The sequence below is a fragment of the Felis catus genome, chromosome A2 (genome assembly GCF_018350175.1).
Source record: "Felis catus isolate Fca126 chromosome A2, F.catus_Fca126_mat1.0, whole genome shotgun sequence".
In the NCBI taxonomy this organism is placed as follows: Eukaryota; Metazoa; Chordata; class Mammalia; order Carnivora; family Felidae; genus Felis; species Felis catus.
In genome coordinates this window covers 56,818,084-56,840,903 of record NC_058369.1, presented here as the reverse complement: position 1 = coordinate 56,840,903, position 22,820 = coordinate 56,818,084, and the positions used below count along the sequence as shown (strand labels likewise).

Here is a 22,820-nt window from a genome sequence, read left to right as displayed (position 1 = left end):
CCCAGGGCTGAATCTACTGATTTCTAAAATTCTAGGCTTTAAGTCTCAGTCACAAAACTCAGACCCTCTTTCTTTCAATACCACATGTTATGGGGATTCGTCTTCCCTTTGTGGGCTCCCTGGTGTGAAAGTCTATTTTTTGGCCTTCTCTGCAACATTGGCTCCTTTCCCACCACATACGGACACAGTTCGTCTCTTTCCCAAACCACGTCTTTCCCCTTCCCACCTTCTTTGATGTGACCTCTTCTCTACCTTTAGTTGTGGAGTTGTTCTGTTAGTCTTCAGATCATTTTCTGGGTTATTTACACTGATGTGAGCGTTATCTCGTTGTATCTGTTGGAAGAGGTGTGTGCTTAGGGTCCTCCTACTCTGCCATCTTCCCAGCCTCCTCAGATATCTTTTATACAAGTTTCTTCTCTCCTCCTAGAGCTCTGATGATACAAATGTGAGACCTTTTCATATTGTCCTACAGGTCCTTGAGGCTCAGTTTACTTTTAATTTTCAGTCTTTCTTTCTCTATGTGTTCAGGTTGCATACTTTCTATTGATCTATCCTCAAGGTCACATACTTGTTCCTCTGCTGTCTCCATTTTGTTCTTTGGGCCATCCAGCAAATATTTAATTTCAGTTATATTTTTTAGTTCTAAAATTTCCCTTTCTTTGTTATTGTTTCTATTTGCTGAGACTGGTTACCTTCCATTTGTTTCAAGAATGTTTGCAGTTACTTGTTGGAGAATGATTATAATTGTGGTCCTAAAGTTTTCATCTGATAACACCAGTATTCATGTCATCTCAGAGTTGGCATTTGTTGGCTGTCTCTCCCCCTGATAATTGGTCAACATTCCTAGTTCTTTGTATGTCAAGTAATTTTGGATTATATCTTAGACATTTTAAATATTATGTTATGAGCCCCTGAGTCTTTTTAAATCCTATGGAGAATGTTGGTTTCTTTGTTTTATTAGACAATAACCACAGTTAGGGTGAAGGTGTAATTTCCAGTTTACCTTCTGTAGCTGTGGTTTTAAGGCCAATTCAGTATTCAAAGATTTTGTAGTGATATTTAAGCCTGTGCTGCATGTGCACTACTCAGGGGCTAGTCTGAGACCTGTGCAGTGGTCTCTCTATAGTTCAGTTCTCAGAACCCCTGGTATGCTGCTTAAGGCCAGATCCACACATGCATAGTTCAGGTATAAGCCCAAGTTTACACATAGCTTTATGGAATCCTTTTCTTGATTTTCCTCCTATCTACACTCTCCAGTTCCTAAGGAATCCTCTTCCTGGTCTGCTGGCTTGAAAGGTGTATCTTTAGTGTTTCCACTCTAACATGCCTTTCCTGGGACTTGGACTGCTTCTGAGAATAGGTGGTGGGAAGATATGTAGAGTAAAAACAATAGCGAGGGTGTGCCACACACACACTTTGTATCACAGTTCCTTTGGTCAAAGAGGATTTCCCTCTTTCGGATTTTTACGTGCCTTTGGGGTGGTTGGCTGGGTCAGTTGGTAGAGCATGCAACTCTTGATCTCGGGGTTGTAAGTTTGAGCTCCACATTGGGTGTATTTATTACTTAAAACCTTCAAAAAACAAACAAAAGATTTTTCAGTGCCTGCCCAGTTGCTGCCACTGCCATCAGATTGCAGCGTTGGAACTTGAACTTGAATGAGGGCAGGGCCAGGAGAGAAAAACAACAGGAGATCCTCCCCAACCTCTACTCTTTGTATCCTGTAGTGGCGGCGGAGTGGGGGGTGGGGGAGTCCCTCCTCCCATTCTTTAGAACAGAAAGAAAGGGCTTCTCTTAGAGCTCTGACTGTCAATGCCTGGTGCACAATTCTGGGATTCAGGCTTCCTTTTGAATCCAGTCTGTGACATACAGGAGGAAGATAAAATCCAGGAAACTCACAGCTAGATTGGTTGTACTTTGAGTTTGTTCTCTTTCTGCAATCTGCCCATTACCTTTTACTTTCCAGAGACCTCTGACAGCAGCTTCATGCATTCTGTGTACAGTTTTTGGTTGCATTCACCGGGAGATACATGGCGGATGTGCTTACTGCATTTAGCCAAATTTTAAAGTTCATCTTGACCAGTTTTAATTTTTCTTTTTTATTATTGTTTTATAGATGTTCTTTTTATAGTCTGCATACAAGTCCTTTATCAGATGTTTAGGTATTGCCCATATTTTATGCCAGTTGAGGACTCGACTTTATTTGACAAAGTCCATTTTATTAACTCTGGCTGTTATAACTAGTGCTTTTTTGTGTCCTGTCAAAGAGATCTTATCCTTCGCTCATGAAGATTCTCTCCTATGTCTTCTTCTAGAAGATGTAAAATTTCAGCTTTTGTATTTAGGTCTATGATTCATCTAGAATTAATTGCATTTTTCTGACCATGAAAACTGTGTATTTCTCTATTTAGATTTTCTTTAATTTCTCTCTGCAATAGTTTGTAGTTTTCAGTGTGTACAGGTCTCACACATCTTTTATTGCATTTCTTTCTAGGCATTTTATGTTTTTATGGTATTCTAGGTGATATCTTTATTCATCACCAGTAAACTGAAATACAATAGATTTGACCTTGATATTCCTTTTTATACACATAACCAAATATATTTAGTTTGTATGTATCTGATCGTTCTAATATCTTATGCCTTTGTGCAAACAATTTTGCTAGTAGTACCTTTTACCTTAGTTATTTTGTGACTTTTTACTATGAGCTCACATTTAATTGGACTTTATCTGTGGGGATTCTTTGAGGCCAAGGTTGAATGTGGATTTCTCTAGGTTTCTTGATTGCTTCTCCCAGGTACCTGGGAGCATACCAGCCCAGGATTATTTAAAAGTAAATTTTCAGTTTCTGTGTAAAATAAGTAGTACACTTGGAGTATGAATTCAGATCATAAGCTTGCATAAGGGATAACTTTTTTTTTTTTTTAAAGAACATTTTATTTTATTTTTTTTTCAACGTTTTTTATTTATTTTTGGGACAGAGAGAGACACAGCGTGAACAGGGGAGGGGCAGAGAGAGGGAGACACAGAATCGGAAACAGGCTCCAGGCTCCGAGCCATCAGCCCAGAGCCCGATGCGGGGCTCGAACTCACGGACCGCGAGATCGTGACCTGGCTGAAGTCGGACGCTTAACCGACTGCGCCATCCAGGCGCCCCAAGGGATAACTTTTGATAATAAAATCTTAGCCCCAAGGTTAAAAGTTGCAAGATTCCCTGTTTTCTGTCTCTCCTTTCCATCTCATTCTCCATGCCCTCTTAAGCCCCAAACCTCTGAGCCTTTCCTCACCTTGTATCTTTCTCCTTGAATACCTAGTGATATGCTGAAGGTGAGCCCATGCCAGCCTTCCAGATGGATGTCTGGGAAATATGGATTACCTTTGCTAAAAACCACTTACCTCTGCCTTTTCTGTACCTAGCCCTGGGCTTGGAAGTAAAAATACAGGTGTGCAAAATGCACGTGGACTGTCTTCATGACACTGAGTTTGGGAGGAGGAAATAGTGACTTAATACTTATTAAGCCCTTGTCTTGTGTCAGCCACCATCTTGGTGCTTTCACATATGTCACCTAATCCCAGGGATTACCTGGCAGAGCAGGCTTTTCATCAGTATTTGTGGATGAGGAAATCCAGGCCACAGGGGCTGCAGGTGACAAATGCGACATTAGGATTTGAGCCCGTGTGGGATTCTTCCTTTAAAGAGGAGGCAGGGTGACTGCCACTGCATCCTGGTGATCTGTCGTCACCTCACTCTCTCCTAGAGGCTGTGCACCCCCGTGTACTGCAAGTACAAGTTCTTTAAGACTCCAGTTCACAAGACGGAGGGGAAGCCCCATGGAGTACACATCTACTTCCAGGACATCAATGTCATCTTTCTTGGGCCAATGCAGCCCAGTGACTTGAGGGAATATCTGGAGGGGCCTCCCATGGTTGTGGAGGTTCACGACAGGGACCGCAAGTTAGAAGAGTATTCCCGGAAGCCCACCCTATTTGGGGATGACCCCTTGGATTCACACCTCAACCTCCAGGCCCTCATCTCTCCGGAAGAGACCGAGAACAACCCCTTTGAATCCCAAAACAAGATATGGGACCCTTATGGGGTTGCCAAGGTCAGTTTTGCCGACCTTCTCCTTGGCCACAAGTACTTGAACTTGGTTGTCCCCATCCACAGGTGTGAGCCCAAGCCCACACACCATGGCCGGGATGGCAGGAGCAGGAAGGTTGTGGGGTTTCGGGTCCCCACAGATGGCTTTCAGCACAGCTCAGTGCCCATGGGCAACTACCTTGAAGCCAACTCCCAGCTCAAGCTGCGGGTGGACATTGCAGTGCCACTGCGGGCCAGCGCCGAAGCCCCTGACCCTGAACTTACAGGCACCCTGTTTGGCCGCATCATTTTCGTGTTTGACTCCAGAAAGATCTCCCTCCTCTCCAGCCTGCTGCAGGACATCTCCATGATCAATGCCAAGGCCCTTGATCTGGACGCCTACTCTGCTGGGAACATCCAGCAGATTCTGTCTGCCTTTAAGATGCACATGAGGATCCAGGAAAGGCAGGACCTGGATGTGCTCACTGGCTTCCACCTGCTGGATGGGAAGATCCATCTTCTCATTCTGGAAGGTTTGGCTGACCAAGGTTTAAAGCGGCTGTGGGACAGCCATCAAAGCCGGTGAGTGCGTGGTTTTGTGTTTCATGTAAAAGTCATCATGTCTGGATGCTGAGTGAGTGGGGAAATCTTTTGAAGCCAGGATCAGGTTCAGTATGTTCATCTGTGAGAAGGATATGCTGATTCAGCTCCTCTTGGGGTTTATTGTAAAGCACTTTACAGGGCTCTGTACTTGGCCTTGATCACAGAAGCAGTTGCTTGCCTTTGGATGAAGAGAAGACTTTAGGGGCATCTAGAAGAGAGGGTGGTTGAGGAAAATGGGTCTGCCTTCACACTTCTGAGGGGCCTACTTGGCTAACAGGGAGAAGAATGTTCTATATGGCCGTAAGATGGACACTACAGGGAAATAGATTTCAACTCACTCCAAGGAAGGCCTTTCTGATTATTTTGGGGCTGGGAAAGCTGCCTCAGGTGCAGAGGGTTTCCCTTCCCTGATGGCCTCCAGGAGCACCTGATGACTGCTCAGTGGGGATATTGGAGAGGCAATTCAAGTGTCTGATTCGGGGCTAGAGCAGGTGGCCCCTTATGGTCCTTCCATTCTTTAGTTTTGGTTTCCTGACAATTCTCTTTTCCTTTCATTATTTGCATGTATCCTAGTTCGGGTTAAAAGGACCTCCCTGTTTTAGTCTGGGAACACCCTCTCTCTGTCTTTGGAGTTCAAATGCCCCAGGACCCAGATGATGACAATAGCAGGTAGTCCTGAGGTTGAGTGCATCCACCCAGGAGGGAAGAGCGGCCCTGCGGGGACCTGTCTTGATGTGCTAGTGGGCCAAGAGGCACTGTGGAGAAGCTGGCAATATGTCTAGTTACCTGCCCAAGAGAACTGAAAACATAAGTCCACGCAAAAACTTGTACAGGAATGTTCACAGCATCATTATTTATAATAGTCACAAAGTGGAAACAAGCCAAATGTGCTGCAACCAATGAACAAGATGTGATATATCCATACACATGAATAATGTTCAGCCATGGAAAAGGAACGAAGTACTGATCCACGTACTTCAACATGGATGAAGCTTGAAAACATACCAAGTAAAAGAAGCTGAGCATAAAAGGCTACATGTTGAATGATTCTGTTTATGCGAAATGTCTAGAATAGTCAAATCCACAGAGACAGAAGATTAGTGGTTCCCAAGGTCTCAGGGGAAGGATGAGGGAGAAGTGGGGAGTGACCGATAATGGGTACAGTTTCTTTTTGGGGTGATGAAAATTTTCTAGAATTAATGTTTGCGATCGCACAACATTGTTAATATACTCAAAACCATTGAATTGTTACAACTAAAAAGGGCAGACTTACAGTGTGCGGTGAAGAATCTGGCCTTGCCTAAAAGGTCTGGCCTTTGCCCTTCCTTGGCTTCTGGGAGGTGACATATGTCATACCGTATATAAGTGCCTTTGTTTAGGATGGGGGCTGACTGCACTAGATCTTAGAATGGGACCAGCCTCACCTGATAGTCATAGGATACAGGTTGACCATGCCAGATAGACCAACAGTGTGAGTTAGGATTGGGGCTTTGGTCTTGCAGTGTTGGTTGGTCTAGAGACTGAGATTGCCATGTGGGCAATCAAGCAGTAAATTGGTCATGTCCCTGTAATGGAGCCCAAATAAGACTCTACACACTAGGGCTTGGGGGAACTTCTCTCTGCATATTGTCTCATCAGTGTCATAAGGGTGATACATCCTGACTCCATGAGGAAAGAGCAATGGAATCTTGGTGTTTGGAACCATCCTGTACCCTGCCCTATGTCTCTTCCTCTGGCTGATTTTAATCTGTATCCTTTTCCTGTAATAAGCTGTGTGAGTATAACAGCTTTCAATAAGTTGAATAATCGGTGAGCCTGGGGGTGGTATTAGGAACCCCCTGAACTTCAGTTGGTATCAGAAATCAGGGCAGTTTCAGGGACTATGACCTCAAATTTTGTAGTTTGGCTAAGTCGGGGGGTATGGTATGATCTTGTATCTCAATGAACAGTTTTTTCCCAGTAGGAGAAATGATATAAAGTATGTTCATGGACCCCAGTTAAATTAAACTACAAATAAAAAATTACTAACCAAGAAAAAATTTTACACGCTTGGAAATTAGCAAATACTTCCAAGTAACCCATGAGTCAAAAGAGAAATTGTAATATAATTTAGACATTGTTGAATTGAACACTAATGAAAAGAGTATAATATCTAAATTTGTGGGGTAATGTTAAAGTGTTCTTTAGAGGAAACTTTATAGACTTAAATACTTACATTAGAAAAGAAAAAATCTGAAAATGATTGATAGATGTTGCAGAGATTGAAATAAGCATTGTAAACTATGTCAGTAAACTTAAATATGTACAAGAAATTCCAAATATATAAAAATGTTTTCAGAGGAGATAGTTTAGAGGTTTCTGGATATAAAAGTTAATGTAAAAATCTACTGAATGTCTGAATACTATCTACATACAAAAATCATTTTTAAAAAAGTTAATACTTTTAAGTATCATAAAAATATGAAATTTGCATGAATAAATTCAACATAAAGGAGTGGAAGACCTCTATCACGAATACTATGGAACTTTTAGAAACATTAAAGAAAACCTAAATAAGCGAAGAGACATACCATGTTCATGGATTTGAACACGTAATAATGTAGAGGTGTCAGTTATCCCCAAATTGGATATATAGATTCAATGCAATATCAATTTAAAAATGCCACTTTTTCAAAAGTATGGAACTTGAAAATCTGATTTATGAATTTACATCAGCCTGCAAAAAATACATTCTTGAATAAGAACAAGATGGGAGAACTTGCTCTACTAGATATCGGGACTCATGATAAAACCACAGTGATTAAGATCATGTATTGGTTCAGGGATAGACAAGCAGATGTATGGGATGTAATAGAAAATCCAAAAAGAGACCTACATGTAAGTGGTAACTTGACATATGACATATGCAGATTGAAAAATCAGTGGGAATGAATTTTAAATGCATTAAAAGCGTGAATTTACATAACACAATATCACTTTACACCCACTAGTCTGGCTAGAATAAAAATGTCGGATTATAGCAAGTGTTGACAAGGATGTGGAGAAATCAGAATTGTTATTCACTGCTGGTAAGAATTAGGTGAATTAGATGGTGTAGTCACTTTGGAAAATAGTCTGGCAGTTCCTCAAAAGAGTTACTATTTGACCTAGCAGCCCCACTCCGAGGTAAATGCCCAAGGTAAATGAGACTATATATCCACGCTAAACAGTATATAACTTTATAACAAGATTATAATAGCCATGAGGGGGGCACCTGGGTGGCTTAGTTGGTTAAGCATCTGACTCTTGCTCAGATCATAATCTCATGGTTCATGAGTAAAAACGATTGAAGTATACACATTAAACGAATGAATTGTATGGACTGTGAATTAAATCTCAATTGAAAAATACCTCTGGGGGGTGCCTGGGTGGCTCAGTTGGGTTAAGTGACCAACTCTTGGTTTCGGCTCAGGCCATGATCTCACAGTTTGTGAGTTCAAACCCCGTGTTGGGCTTTGCGCAGACAGTGTAGAGCCTGCTTGGGATTCTCTCTGCCCTTCCTCTGCTCGTGTTCTCTCTCTTTCTCAAAATAAATAAACGTTATAAATAAAAAGAAAAGTACCTCTAGTGGGCAAAAAAAAAACTGAGGAAAGGAGAAAATTTTTTCAAAAAATGGTGTTGGGATAATTGTTTATCCAGAAGAAAAAAGGAAAATAATTTCCTACATCAAACCATTCACACATATCAATTCCAGCTGGATTAAAAATCTGTGTACATTTTCAACTTGCTAAAACAAATTTTAATGGTTATTTTTGAGAGAGAGAGAGTGCACGAGTAGGGGAGGGGCAGAGAGAGAGGGAGACACAGAATCCGAAGCAGGCTCCAGGCTCTGAGCCGTCAGTACAGAGCTTGACGTGGGGCTCGAACTCACAAACCGCGAGATCGTGACCTGAGCCAAAGTCGGATGCTCAACCGACTGAGCCACCCAGGCGCCCCTCAACTTTTTATTTTGAGATACTTATGGATTCACAGGAAGTTTAAAGAATGTCACAGAGATCTCACAGACCCTTTCCTCACAGAGGTTACATCTTACCTAAGTACAGTACAATATCTAAACCAGGACGCTGACACCAATACAATGTGTGTGTTGTCTGTGTCAGTTGGTCAAATACAAATTTGTATGACCACTACGCTAATGAAGTTCCACCCTCTTTCTCCGTCCTGTTTTCCATCTCCTTAATTTTTTCATCTGTGTATAATCTTGCATATTAATGGAATCATACACTATATGACCTTAGGAGATTGGGTTTTCTCCACTCAGTATAGATTGTGACAGGTCCATGCGAGCTTTTGTGTATGTCAATAGCTCATTCCTCTTTGTTGCTGATTAGTATTTCATGAAATGGATGTACCACAGTTGAACCATCCATTTATTGAGAGACCTTTTGGTTATTCCCAGTTTTTGACTTTTACATATGAAGCTGCCGTGATCAATGACGTACAGGTTTTTACGTGGACATAAGTCTTTTTTTCTTTTTTTTTTTTAATTTTTTTTAACGTTTATTTATTTTTGAGACAGAGACAGAGCATGAACGGGGGAGGGTCAGAGAGAGAGGGAGACACAGAATCTGAAACAGGCTCCAGGCTCTGAGCTGTCAGCACAGAGCCCGACGCGGGGCTCGAACCCACGGACCGCGAGATCATGACTTGAGCCGAAGTCGGCCGCTTAACCGACTGAGCCACCCAGGCGCCCCAAGTCTTCTTTTCTTTTTAATTGAATCATAATTGACTTACAATATTATATTCCAGGTGTACAGGACAGTGATTTGGTGTTTGTATGCACTGTAAAATGATCACCATGGTAGATTGGATTACCATCCGTAACCGTACAAAGTTATTAAATATTATAGATTCTATTCCCTGTGCTGCACATTACATCCCTGTGACTTATTTATTTTATAACTAGAAGTTAGTACCTCTTAATGTTTATTTTTGAGAGAGAGAGAGAGACAGAGAGACAGCATGAGCAGAGAAGGGACAGAGAAAGAGAGAGGGAGGTATAGAATCTGAAGTAGGATCGTCAGCACAGAGCCCGACACGGGGCTCGAACTCACGAGCTGTGAGACCATGACCTGAGCCAAAGGTGGATGCTCAACCGACTGAGCCACCCAGGCGCCCCTCTGCTTGTGTGTTTTTAAACAAGCAAAAAGAGAAAGAAAGGGAAAAGAAAAGGAAAAGGCTCTTGCCAAAGGGCAAACCGCGGAGCATTCTGGGGGCCTGCAGAGCGGTGCTGGTAAAACCCCGCCCTGCGGGCTCCTTGCAGAAACACCAAAGCAGAACACGGGAAATGCAAGGTGCTCTACAACTCCGCGCTACTGTTTCGCCACCGCCTGTACGCAGACCTGGAGACCGTCCTGTACCAAGTGCACCTCTTCAAGCCGCTGTCGCAGCTCATGAAGCACTCGGTGCTCTACGTCCGCAACACCGTTCCAGAGAAGACCTTTCAGGCCCTGACCAGGTGTGCCAGGCTGCCACGGAGATGAAGGTCCCCTCCCTCGGGGCGGGCGCCGGGGCCTCGTGGGGGGGCCCCTCCAGGGGCAGTTGTTGATACTCTTCATGCCCAAAGGAGTGGAACCAGGAGTGGAACACAGTTCCGAGGGACCCCGAGCTTCTGTCATGCCCCCTCCCCCCCCCCCCCGAGGGGGTTTTGGAATCGCACTGGGGAAGGGAGGGCGGTTGACTTGAACAGGGGTCACATGATGCTCTCTGCTGCTCTTGGGGAATAGCCTAGAACAGCGTGAGCAGTGAGTGGGGGGGATAAAACCCCTTTTCCCAGTGAGTGATGAGGACCAGAACCAGATCCACCAGGCCTGCAGCAGCTGTCTCTACCAACTGGATGTTTGCTTTTGTTGGCTTCTTCCCCAGCGGCCTGTCCGGAAAGCCACCGTCAGAAAGGCATCCTCCAAAGATCTAGATCTTAAACAGGGCATGCCTTAATCCGTGCTCAACCCTGGGAAGCTGTGTGCTCCTCCAGCTGGGTTGAGCACGGCTCGTGCTCCAGGAGGACCTCCCTTCACGTAGGGAACAGCCACTGCCCGGTAGCAGTGGGGCTGAACGAGGCACACCCAGTTTGGAAGCAGAGACGGAGAAAGCATAGTGCGGTGGGGCTCCTGGGACCCTGGCCAGCCTGTGCCGGGCTTCGTGGGGCAGCGAGGGACCGTGGCTGGTTCTTTCAGGAGGTCAGGAAAGGCTGACCTTGAACGTCAGTGAGCGGGCATTCATCAGGTGGACAAGTCCTCTCACTACCGTCTGGGGCAGGGGTACCGACTGTCTCTTTACACCTTTAAAAGCAGCAACAGCCGTGGCCGAGACGTGGCGCCCAGCTGATTGAACGTATTAATGAAGGAGAGGGCAGAGGCAAGAGAGAGAGAGGAAGGGAGAGAGCCCAGACGCGGAGAAAGAGGACTCAGTCCTATTATTTGCCACTTCTCCACGCGCGGGTCTGCCTGAGGGGCTAGGCAGGGTAGCCCTGAAACAGTAGGCCGAAGCTGCAACTCAGGAAGGGTCGTGTGTGCAGTGGGCCTCAGGCTCATGGTGGGGAGGTGCTGGGACATGGGGGTGTCCAGAGCCTTGGCAGTCAGTCAGAGGAGGCTGGACCCTGCCCTGTCCTGCCCTGCTGGAGACAGGAAGTAGCTGGGGTGGGGAGGTGTTAGGGAAAGGGAAGAAAACCGCTATTTATGAAGTGCTGGCTGCATCCTGGGCAGCTGCCCTCATCGTGGCTTTATTCCCATCTGCAAGGTCCCATGGTGGCCAGAGAGCTCAGCGGGTGAGAGGCAGAGCTGGCCATCCTCAGGCATGCCCCCTCGCGGTGGACCTCGGGAGCGTCAGAGACAGTGAGCAGCGAGTAACAGCTGCTATGTGTATGTTGTAGAACATCAGCGTCAGCCAAGTGCCCAAGGTGCACCGGCCCCCCTGGGAGAGGGCAGCGAGGAGGAGTCTCAGGGCAGGGGACATGGTGGGGGGGGTGCGTGGGTGGTGGCCACTCAGTCCTGAGCTTTGCGGAGACATGAGGCTGTGTGTGTACTGCCTTTCTCCTGCGGCAGGAGCTCTGAGATCCACACCCCTGACCAGCTAGCTGGTTGGGGATAAACCCTGATGGGGCACAGGTTGGTGACAGGCGTGGAATAAGGCCACGGTAGCAGAAAAATAATCAGAGTGGACTGTGGAAAGCCCTTAACTTCTGGGGGCTGGGAGGAGAGCGCAAAGGGGGCATTGTGTTTTGTGGGCTCGTCCGAGTGGAGTCTAAACTCTGCGTGTATGAGGTCTGTGATCTGGGACCAGCTGGCCAACCTCTGAGCTCCCTTTGGTGTTGTGAAATGGGGCAGCTTTCGCCCATCTTGAAAGGTTAGACGAGGCTGTGTTGCGGTGGGGGGGCCCTCTGCGTTTCAGGATCTACTGCATCTGCTATCACAGCAGCAAACTCAGGGAGGTGATCACAGGAGACCTGCTGCCATCCTCCGCCATGGTCAAAGACTTGAGCCAAGAGCTGGGGCTGCCCATTTTGCAAGAAGGCCTCACAGATGGAAAGCCGTCGGTCTTGCCAACTCCTCCCACCCCCAATCTCGAGGACTTCCGAGGTCAGAAATCCGACCTCGCTTATGAGATCCAAGCCCACCAGGAGAAGTATCTGCGGTGGCGGAACGCCATGGTGCTAAAGAACAGAGGCCAGGAGCGCAGCCTGATCCAGGTGGGCACTCTCTCCTCCCCGGGTCAGGGGTCCCAGGCCTTTGCCCCACCTGGGCTGTCCAGTCACCATGGGGGATACAGGGCAGAGGACCAGTTCCTGTACCTGCACTCCTGGGATCCCGGGCAGGTTGCATAAGAGGTGCCGGGTTGGGGGCTGAACCAGGTCAGAAGCTGTCTCCCAGCCGTCAGGTACCCATCGTTCCTGAAAGTGAAAAGGAATGCTCTTAGGTGTTCTCACCTTTACCTTGGCCCCGGAGTTCACCTTGAACGCTGGGTGCTAAGGAAAATCTCCCTCCCTCCACAGCCACCAAGAAGGCTTAAAACACTGACATCCAAGGTATGACTTGAACTTGTCCGCCCACGGTCTGTGTGAAGCACCTCCCTCCCCCCAATCTCCAGGGAGACAAAAGTTCAGAAAGAAGTTTGTGAGCTTTGCAAGTGGATATTGTTTATGAAAACCAGCAAAGAGGTTGTTTTCCCATTTGTGTGGAGGTTTTTGGTTTTTTCAAAAGAACCAGTTCTTGGATTCATCGATCTGCTTTTTCTCTGGTCTATTTTCTAATTAACGTCAGCTTTTATCTTTTATCATCTTTTAAAACTTTTTCTCTTCTTTCTAGTGTCTTTAAATTTTATTATTGAAGTATAATTGGCATATCGTTAGTAAGTGTAGTCACCATCTGTCACCAAAAAACATTATTACAGTATTATTGACCATATTCCCCATGTTGTAATTTGAATCTCTGGCTTATTTATTTTATAATTGGTCACTTGTACCTCTTAATCCCTTTTATCTATTTCACCCATCCCTCCACTCAACATCCCCTCTGGAAACTACCAGTTTGTTTTCTGTTTTTAAGAGTCTATTTGTTTTTTGTTTGTTTGTTCATTTGCTTTATTTTTAGACTCTACATATAAGTGAAATCATATGGTATTCGTCTTTCTATGACTTATTGTACTTAGCATTGTATTCTCTAACCCCATCCGTGTTATTGCAAATGGCAAGGTCTCATTCTTTTTTTATGGCTGAGTAATATCCCATTGTACATATATACCACATCTCCTTATCCATTAATCAGTTGATGGACACTTGGGCTGTTTCCCCATCTTGGCTATTGTAAATACTGCTGCAGTCAACATAGATGTGCATGTATCTTTTCAAATTAGTGTTTTCATTTTCTTTGAGTAAATACCCAGTAGTGGAATTACTGGATCATATGGTAGTCGTATTTTTAATTTTCTGAGGCACCTCCATACTGTTTTCCATAGTGGCTGCACCTTTCTAGCTTCTTGAGTTGACTATTTCATTCATTTTTATTCTTCCTTATTTAATAAGAAAGGCTACACATTTTCCTCTGTATACATCCTTGGCCACATTATGTAAAGTGTTACATGTATTGTATGTTGCGATTGTTATTTGCCTGAAATGTCTTAGAAATTTCAGAACAAAACAAGACCTAGATACAGTCCTAGAAAAAAGTCGAACCACTGAGAGTATGAGCAGTCTTCCCTGACCCCCTTATTCTACCTTCTCAATGCACTTACTCAGGTACACACTTGCGCACACATGCATTCAAGTACACAAATGTATCACATTCATTTATGGGTTAACACTGTTTTGTTAATGCCATTTAACACAGGGCCTTGAAGATTTTATAAAAATATGCCTGTACAGAATTTTGTAATATGTTTGTACAATTAATATCTTCCTATCATCTGTGTTTTATTGAAACCACTTGGAAATATTGTTTCTATTATCTCAGTTATTGCTAATTTCAAATGGCCTTAAGTAGCTTATCCATGCTATAATCAATCATTGAAACCCAGTCATAACTTAATTTTTCTATTTTTACTCTAAGATATAATTTACATACCATAAAATTTAATCATTGTAAGTGTATATAAATCAGTATTTTTTAAGCAAATTTGTGGAGTTGTGTACAACACAATCCAGTTTTAGAACATTTCCATCCCCATAAAATTTTTCCCTATTGCTTTTTGAAGCCAATCCCTATTACCACCTCCAGCCCCAGGTAACCACTGATCTGCTTTTTGTCTCTACAGATTTGCCTTTTCTAGACATTTCATGTAAATGGAATCAGACAACACGTGGCCTTTTGTGTCTGGCTTCTTTCACTGAGTATAATCTGAGGTTCATCCATGTCGCCAAATGTATTGATAGTTCCTTTTTAAAATTGATGAATAGTATTCCATTGATTGGATGTATCACATTAAAAATTTTGTTTAATGTGTATTATTTTGAGAGAGAGACAGAGAGCGAGCAGGGAGGGGCAGAGAGAGAGAGACAGAATCCCAAGCAGGCTCTGTGCTATCAGCATGAAGTCCGATGCGGGGCTTGAACTCACTTGAGATCATGACCTGACCCCAAATCAAGAGTCAGATGCTTAACCAAGTGAGCCACCCAGGCACCCATGGGCGTATCACATGTTTACTTATTCATTCCCCACTTGGTGAAATTTGTATTGTTTCTAGTTTGGGACTCTTATGAATATCGCTAGTTTGAACATTTGCATACAGATCATTATGTGAAAATGTATTTTCATTTCTCTCAAGTAGAAACCTAGATAGAGAATTGCTGGGTCATGTGGTAAATTTAACATTTTAAGACATTTTCAAGCAGTTTGACAATGAAGTTGTACCATTTTACACCACAAAAAACACTCCAAGAGTTGGTTTCTCCATATCCTTGCAAACACTTGTTACTGTCAGTCTTTTTTCATCTATCTATCTATCTATCTATCTATCTATTTATTTATTTATTTTTGAGAGAGAGCGAGGGCATGAGCTGGAGAGGGCCAGAGAGAGAGAGAGAGAGAGAGAAAGAGAGAGAGAGAATGCAAAGCAGGCTCCACAGTGCCAGTGTGGAACCTGATGCCAGGTCAAATTGAATCCATGAACCGTGCGATCATGACCTGAGCTGAAATCAAGAGTCAGACGCTTAACCAACTGAGCCACCCAGATACCCGTTGGATATGTCTTAATGTACTTATTAATGATTTATATATCTCTGGTAACTATTCATATATTTTACATGTTTTAAAATCAGGTTGTTTTCTTGTTGAATTGTAAGAGATCTTTATTTTGGATATAGTTGCTTAATCAGAACTATGATTTGCAAATATTTTCTCTGTATATGTGGCTTGTCTCTTTCTTAATTGTGGTAGGAAAAACTCTTGACATGTAAAGGCTTTTAATTTTGATGAATTCCAGTTTATCAGTGTCTTTGTCTTATTGATCATGCTTTTGGTGACATAGCTCAGGGCTCTGCTTAACCCAAGCTCACAAAGATTTTCTCCTGTGCTGCCTTCTAGGGGATTTGGAGTTTTGGCTTACTTTTAGACTTTAAAGCATCTTCACCAATTTTTTGTGTGCATGCATAATGGAAGGTAAGGGTCTAAATTCATCTTTTTTGCATGTGGATATCCAATCGTTTTAGCACCGCTTTTCAAAAAGATGAACTATCCCCGCACTGTCCCTAAGAATCCATTGATGAGAAACGCAAAGGTTTATTTCTAGGCTGTTATACTCCATTGACTTAGATGCCTGTCCTTACACGAGCCCCACATTATCTTGATTACTATAGCTTTACAGGCAGTTTTGAAAATGGGTTGTATAAAGTCTTTTAACTTCTTTTTCAAAATTGTTAGACTATTTTGGGTCCTTTGCATTTCTATATAATTTTAGGATCACCTTGCCAATTTATTAAAAAAAAAAACAACTTGTGGGGATTTTCCTGAGGCTTATATTGAATATGTAGATCAGTTTCGGGGAGAATTGCCATATTGACAGTTTTGAGGCTTGTAATTCATGAACATGGAACGTCTAGACTTCTTTTGGGTCTTCTGTAATATCCTTCAGTAAGCTCTGTAGCTGTCACACACAGGCCTTACACCTGATGAAATCTTTGCTGTTGTGAGCTGAATTATTTAATTTTTGAATTGTTGCAATAACAGAAATACAGTTGGCTTCTGTATATTGATTTCGTATCCTGAAATCTTTGGAAACTGGATCATGTCATCCCTGGATAAAGATCTCTTTACTTCTTCCTTCCCAAGCTGGATATACCCTTCCTTCCTGCATTAGTCTATGCAGATTGTCATACAGAACACAACGGTCGGGTGGCTTAAATGTCAGAAAGTGCTTTTCTCACAGTCCTGGGGGGTGGGAAGTCAGGATCAATATGCTGGTAGAGTAGATCTCATTCTGAGGCCTCTTCTCTTGGCTTATAGGTGGCTGCATCTCACTGTGTGCTCTTTTCTTTTTTTCTTTAATGTTTATTTACTTTTGAGAGAGAGAGAGAGAGAGACAGAGCATGAGCAGGGGAGGGGCAGAGAGAGAGAGGGAGACACAGAATCCAAAGCAGGCTCCAGGCTCCGAGCTGTCGGCACAGAGCCTGACGCAGGGCTTGAACTCAGGAACCATGAGATCACAACCTGAGCTGAAGTCGGACGCTCAACTGACTGAGCCACCCAGGGGCCCCTCTCTGTGGCTCTTCTTTGGCGTGGGGAGAAAGACAGTGGGCTCCCTGGTTCCTCCTCTCATAAGGACATTAATCCTGTCAGATCAGAGTCCCCCCACTCTTACTCATCTAACCGTAATTACTTCCTTACCCAAACACAGCCACATTGGGGATTAGGGATTCAATGCATGAATGGGGTGTCGGGGGGGCATTCATTCTATAATCCTCCCTTAGCTTCCGTTTGTACTGCCTACAACCTGTAGTATAAAGATCAGTGTCAAATAGGAGTGGTAAGAGCAGACATGCTTGTTTTCTTCCTGATCTTGGGGAAAGCAATCTTTGACCAGGGAGTTGGATATTAACTACAGGTTTGGGGTATGCTTTATGAGGTTGAGGAAGTTTCCTTGTAGTCTTAGTGTGTTGAGAGTTTTCATCATGAATAAATGTTGGATTCTGTCAAATGCCTTCTTCCCCCTGCACATATTGTGGTTCTTGTCTTTTATTCATATGGTGTATGACGTTACTTGATGTTTGGACGTTAAAACATCCTTTCATTCCTGGAATACATCCCACTTGATCATGGTGCATGGCTTTTTATCTATGTGTTTCTGAATTTAGTTTGCTAATATTTTGTATTTTTCTTGTGATAGCTTTGTCTCACCTTGGTACCCATGGAATACTGGCCCTGTAAAATGAGTTGGTGTTTCCTCCCCATCTATATTCTGGAAACAAGTGAACTGTTGGTATTCATTCTCTCATTGTTTGGTAGAATGAACCAGTGACTCCGTCTAAGCCTGAGCTTTCCTTGGTGGGTAAAAGGCTGATTTGATCTCTTTATTTGTTATAAGTCTATTCAGATATCTCTTTCTTAAGACAGGTTTGATAACTTGTGTCTTTCCAGGAATTTATCCATTAGATGTAAGCCCTCCAGTTTGCTCTCATATACTTGTTCATAGTACTCTCCTAATAATCCTTTTAATTTCTGTAAAGTCAGTAGAATGTCTCCTCTATCACTCCTGATTTTACTAATTTGTACGTTTTTCTTTCTTGGTCATTCTAGCTAAAGATTCGCCAATGTTGGTGGTCTTTTTGAAGAACCATTTTTGAAAAAACAGGAACAACAGGAAGAGCATTTTTTTTTAACGTTTATTTTTGAGAGAGAGAGCGTGAGCAGGGGAGGAGCAGAGAGAAGAGAAGGAGACACAGAATCCAAGCAGGCTCCAGGTTCTGGGCCATCAGCACAGAGCCTGACACAGGGTTTGAACTCACGAACTGTGAGATCATGACCTGAGCCGAAGTCAGATGCTTAACCAACTGAGCCACCCAGGCGCCCCTGAAAAAACATTTTTGGAATTTGTTCATTTTCTCTATTTTTCTATTTCATGTTTTTCTTCTCTAAACTGTATTATGATTTCTTTCTTCTGCTTATTTGGATTCATTTTGTGACTCTAGTTTCTTTTTTTTTTTTTATAATTTTTTAATGTTTATTTTTGAAAGAGAGAAAGAGCACGAGAGGGGGAAGGGCAGAGAGAGAAGGAGACAGAGGATCCAAAGCAGGCTCCAGGCTCCAAGCTGTTAGCATAGAACCCGATGTGGCGCTTCAACCCATGAACTGTGAGATCATGACCTGAGCTGACGTTGGACAGTTAGCCGACTGAGCCACCCAGGCGCCCCTGTGACTCTAGTTTCTTAAGGAGTAAAGTCAGGTTTTCGATTTGGATCTTTTTTTATGCATGTGTTTCCAGCTACAAATTTCCCCCTAAACTCTACATTAGATGCATCCCATAAACTTAGTATGTAGTATTTTCATTTCATTCACCAAAAAATATTTTATAATTTCCATTGTGGTTTTTAGAAATTTCGAATTTAATTCCATTGTGACTAGGGAATGTACTTTGTATGATTTCTATTGAATGAAATTTATTACAATTTGTTTTATGGCCTAGATACATCCTCAGGCTTGAAAGGAATATATACTTTTCTGACATTGGGAGGAATGTTGTATAAATGGCAGGATGATAAGCTGGCAATAGTGTTCAGGTCTTCTGTGTCATTGATTTTCCTTTCTCAGGTTCAATGATTGGATTGAGGTATTGAAGTCTCTATTGATGGTCGAATTGTCTATTTCTCCTGTCAATTCTGTTTAATTTTTCTTACTGTCTTTTGAGGCTCTGTTGTTGGGCGTGTTTGTGTTTATAATTATATCTTCTTGATGAACTGACACTTTAATCATTATGAAATATCTCTTTTGTTTCTAATAACGTGTCTTGTCTAAAACACCATTTTGGGGGCGCCTGGGTGGCGCAGTCGGTTAAGCGTCCGACTTCAGCCAGGTCACGATCTCGTGGTCTGTGAGTTCGAGCCCCGCGTCAGGCTCTGGGCTGATGGCTCAGAGCCTGGAGCCTGTTTCCGATTCTGTGTCTCCCTCTCTCTCTGCCCCTCCCCCGTTCATGCTCTGTCTCTCTCTGTCCTAAAAAATAAATAAACGTTGAAAAAAAAATTTTAAAACACCATTTTGTCTTATATTAATGTACTCACACCAGCTGTTTTCTGGTTTGCATACTATATATTTTTCCACCCCTTTGACTTTCAAACTGTGCCTTTACATCTAATATGTGTATTCTGTAGACAGCAGATATCTGCATCCTTTTTTTAAAGTCCAGTCTGACAATCTTTGCTGTTTGTCCATTTATGAGTAATATAATTTTTGATATGGTTCGATTTATGTCTTGTTTTTTACATATTTAATATTAATTTTGATTCTCTGTTGTTCCTTTACTGCCTCCTTTTGTGTTGAACAGATATAAAGTTGTACCACTTTTATTCCTTCATGGATTTTTTTTCTTAAAAAAATGACTTCCTAGTGGTTTCTCTAGGATTCATCTATAATATGCATCTTCAGCACAATCTACTTCAGATTATCACTAGCTTTATTTGGGTAAATGTAGAAACTGTTCTGCTATATAGCTGTTTCCTCCCCCTCCTTTATTTTAATATTGTTATATCTATATATGCAGTAATCCCCAAATATGGTGTTATTATTGTTTTATGCAGTCAGGTCTTTTAAAAGTTGAGAGAAGGAAAAATGTATATAATATTTTATATTTACCACATATTTATCTTTTCCAGTGATTTTTCAAACATTTATTTTTGAGGGGGGAGGGGCAGAGAGAAGGCAGAGGATCCAAAATGGGCTCTGCACTGGCAGAAGAGAGCCCAAGGAGGGGCTCAAACTCATGGGCTGTGAGATCATGACTTGAGCCAAAGTCAGACGCTCAACTGACTGAGCCATCCAGGTACCCCTTCCAGTGATTTTTTAAATGTAAATTCTAGTTACCATCTGATGTCATTTATTCTCAGCTTTAAAGGATTTCCTTTAGTATATTTGATAATTTGCAGGTTACTACCAACAAATTCTACCTTTATCAGAGGATATCTTTATTGTCCTTCGATTTTGAAAGATGGTTTTTGCGGGACACAGAATTCATGGTATATTTACCAAGAACTTTTTTTTCTTTCAGCACTTTGAAAATGTTATTACATTGTGTCTCTGTTGTTTCTGTTGATGTTTAGCCATTAAATCGTATTTCCTTGTACATGATGAGTCATGAGTCATTTTTTTTCCTTGCTGTTTCTAAGATTTTTATCATTGTATTTTTCTTTCAGCTGTTTGACTCTAATATATACAGGTGTAGATCTCTCTATATTTATCCTACTTGGGGTTTATTGAGCTTCCCTAGATCAGTAGATTAATGTTTCGGGTCTTTAGTTCTTCAATACTTTTTGCGGCTTCTTCCTCTCTCCCCACCCTCCCTTCTCAGACTTCCATTATGTGCATGTTGGTTCACTTATTAATATCCCATACGTCTTGAGGCACTATTAATTAAAAAAAATATTCTTTTGGGGCACCTGGGTGGCTCAATCAGTTAAGCGTCTGATTTTGGCTCAGGTCATAATCTCACGGTTTGTGAGTTCGAGCCCCGCGTCGGGCTCTGTGCTGACCAAGCTCAGAGCCTAGAGCCTGCTTTGGATTCTGTGTCTCCCTCTCTCTCTGCCCCTCCCCTGCTCACGCTCTCTCTCTCTCTGTCTCTCAAAAATAAACAAATGCAAAAAAAAATATTCTTTTGTTTCTGTTCCTCAGCTTGGATAATCTCTATCTTCGGGTTCAGATTCTTTGTCTGCTTAAATCTGTTGTGTCCCTCTAGTGCATTTTTCATTTCAGTTACTGTACAATATAACTGCAGAGTCTTCCTGTAGCTTTTTTAAATCAGATTGCCTATGTCTTTTTTTTTTAAATGTTTATTTATTTTTTGAGAGAGGGACACAGAGTGTGAGCAGAGGAGGGGCAGAGAGAGAGGGAGACACAGAATCCGAAGCAAGCTCCAGGCTCTGAGCTGTCAACACAGAGCCCAAAGTGGGTCTCGAACTCACGAGCTGTGAGATCATGACCTGAGCTGAAATCTGATGCTCAACCAACTGAGCCACCCAGGCACCCCTCAGATTGTGTATTTCTTGACTTGGGGTATACTTTCTTTAAATTTTTGAAATGATTTTCTTTAGTTTTTTTTTTTTTTTTTTTTTTTTTTGTAGTAATAGCCACATCGAAATCTTTGCTAAAGTCAACCAGCTGGACCTACTGGACGGTTTCTAGTGACTACTTTATTTTCCTGAATAAGGTTTACAATTTACTATTTCTTTACATGTCTCCTAAGTTTTGGTTGAAAACTGGACACCTAAGGGGCACCTGGGTGGCTCAGTTGGTAAATCCGACTTTGGCTCAGGTCACGATCTTGCTGTTTGTGAGTTCGAGCTCTGTGCTGACAGCTTGGAGCCTGGAGCCTGCTTCAGATTCTGTGTCTCCCTGTCTCTCTGCCCCTCCCCTGCTTGCACTCTGTCTCTTTCTCAAAAATAAGTAAACATTAAAAAAAGAAAGAAAACTGTACATTTAAAATGCATTGCAGTAGGGGTGCCTGGGTGGCTCAGTTGGGGGGACTCTTGATTTCAGCTCAGGTCATGATCTCTTGGTTGGTGGGATTGAGCCCCACCTTGGGCTCTGCGCTGACAACATGGGGCCTGCTTGGAATTCTCTCTCTCTGCCCTCCCCTGCTCTCTCTCTCACGTCTCCTCTGCTGGTGCAGGCAGTCAGCAAGCCATGTATGAAGAGCATATCAAGGTGGCTATTTCATTTCCTGTGTCTCCCCGTTAATTAGTTTGCTTGCCTGTTGCTTGCGCCACGTAGGACGGCAACCTCAGGTCTGCTGAGCAGCTCGCCTGCTCTGTTGGTTTGCTGCTGAGATTGCTGTCGTTGCTTATAATTGGCCCTGCCCGTGGGCTTCGCAAGCTGCAGTGCAGATCAAGTAAGTGTGCACTCAAGTGGGCAGTGCAGCTGGTGATCTTCCTGACTCGCACACCCTCAGAGAACTACTGCTCGAAGTGCTGGGGACGGCAGGAATGACGTTGACTCTTCTGTTCTTACCTGAAGTTGAGCACATTTCCGTGAATAAACACTTTGAAGTTTTTTGGTATGTTTTTGGACAGTTTCCAGTGGTTGCTTTTGATGGTTTTGTCCAGTTTTATTGTTTTTTGACGGAAGGATTGGACTCCTTACTCCACCGTACTAGAAGTCCTGTCTTCCTCCTAGCCAACTTCAAATTTTTACTTATTTCTATTCTTGCGATGATGTGTGCGTGTTGTGTCTACTTAATCCTTTGCTTTACTATTTTTTTTTCTTTCAGAAAGTTTTTGTAGATAATGAACTTTCAGGGTGCTTGCAGGTCCATGGTTATCATTGTCTTTGCACTTGAATAGCACCTGAACTGTTTTTGAGATTATGCTTTCAAATCCCTGCACGCAGCCTCCCCCCCACCACCCACCAAACCCATTGCTTTCTAAAATCAAGAATTGCGGGTAAGTCTGATACCCACCTGATCCTTTT

The 22,820-nt window shown here is 42.9% G+C and overlaps 1 protein-coding gene across 16 annotated transcripts in view; it reads left to right on the top strand.

Moving 5' to 3' along the window:
• CFAP92 (cilia and flagella associated protein 92 (putative)) overlaps nt 1–22,820 on the top strand; it is an 82,496-nt gene that overhangs the window by 45,831 nt on the left and 13,845 nt on the right. For 6 of the 16 annotated variants that reach the window (XM_019825137.3, XM_011280234.4, XM_045052007.1 and 3 more), the window contains 3 exons: nt 3,758–4,662; nt 9,986–10,180; nt 12,112–12,409. In XM_019825137.3, the coding sequence (XP_019680696.2) occupies nt 3,758–4,662; nt 9,986–10,180; nt 12,112–12,409 (1,398 nt within the window). Of the gene's footprint in view, nt 1–3,757; nt 4,663–5,256; nt 7,245–9,985; nt 10,181–11,460; nt 11,621–12,111; nt 12,410–12,712; nt 13,506–22,820 lie in introns of those variants that run through there. The other 10 variants (XM_045052009.1, XM_045052010.1, XM_045052008.1 and 7 more) reach the window with 10 other exon arrangements.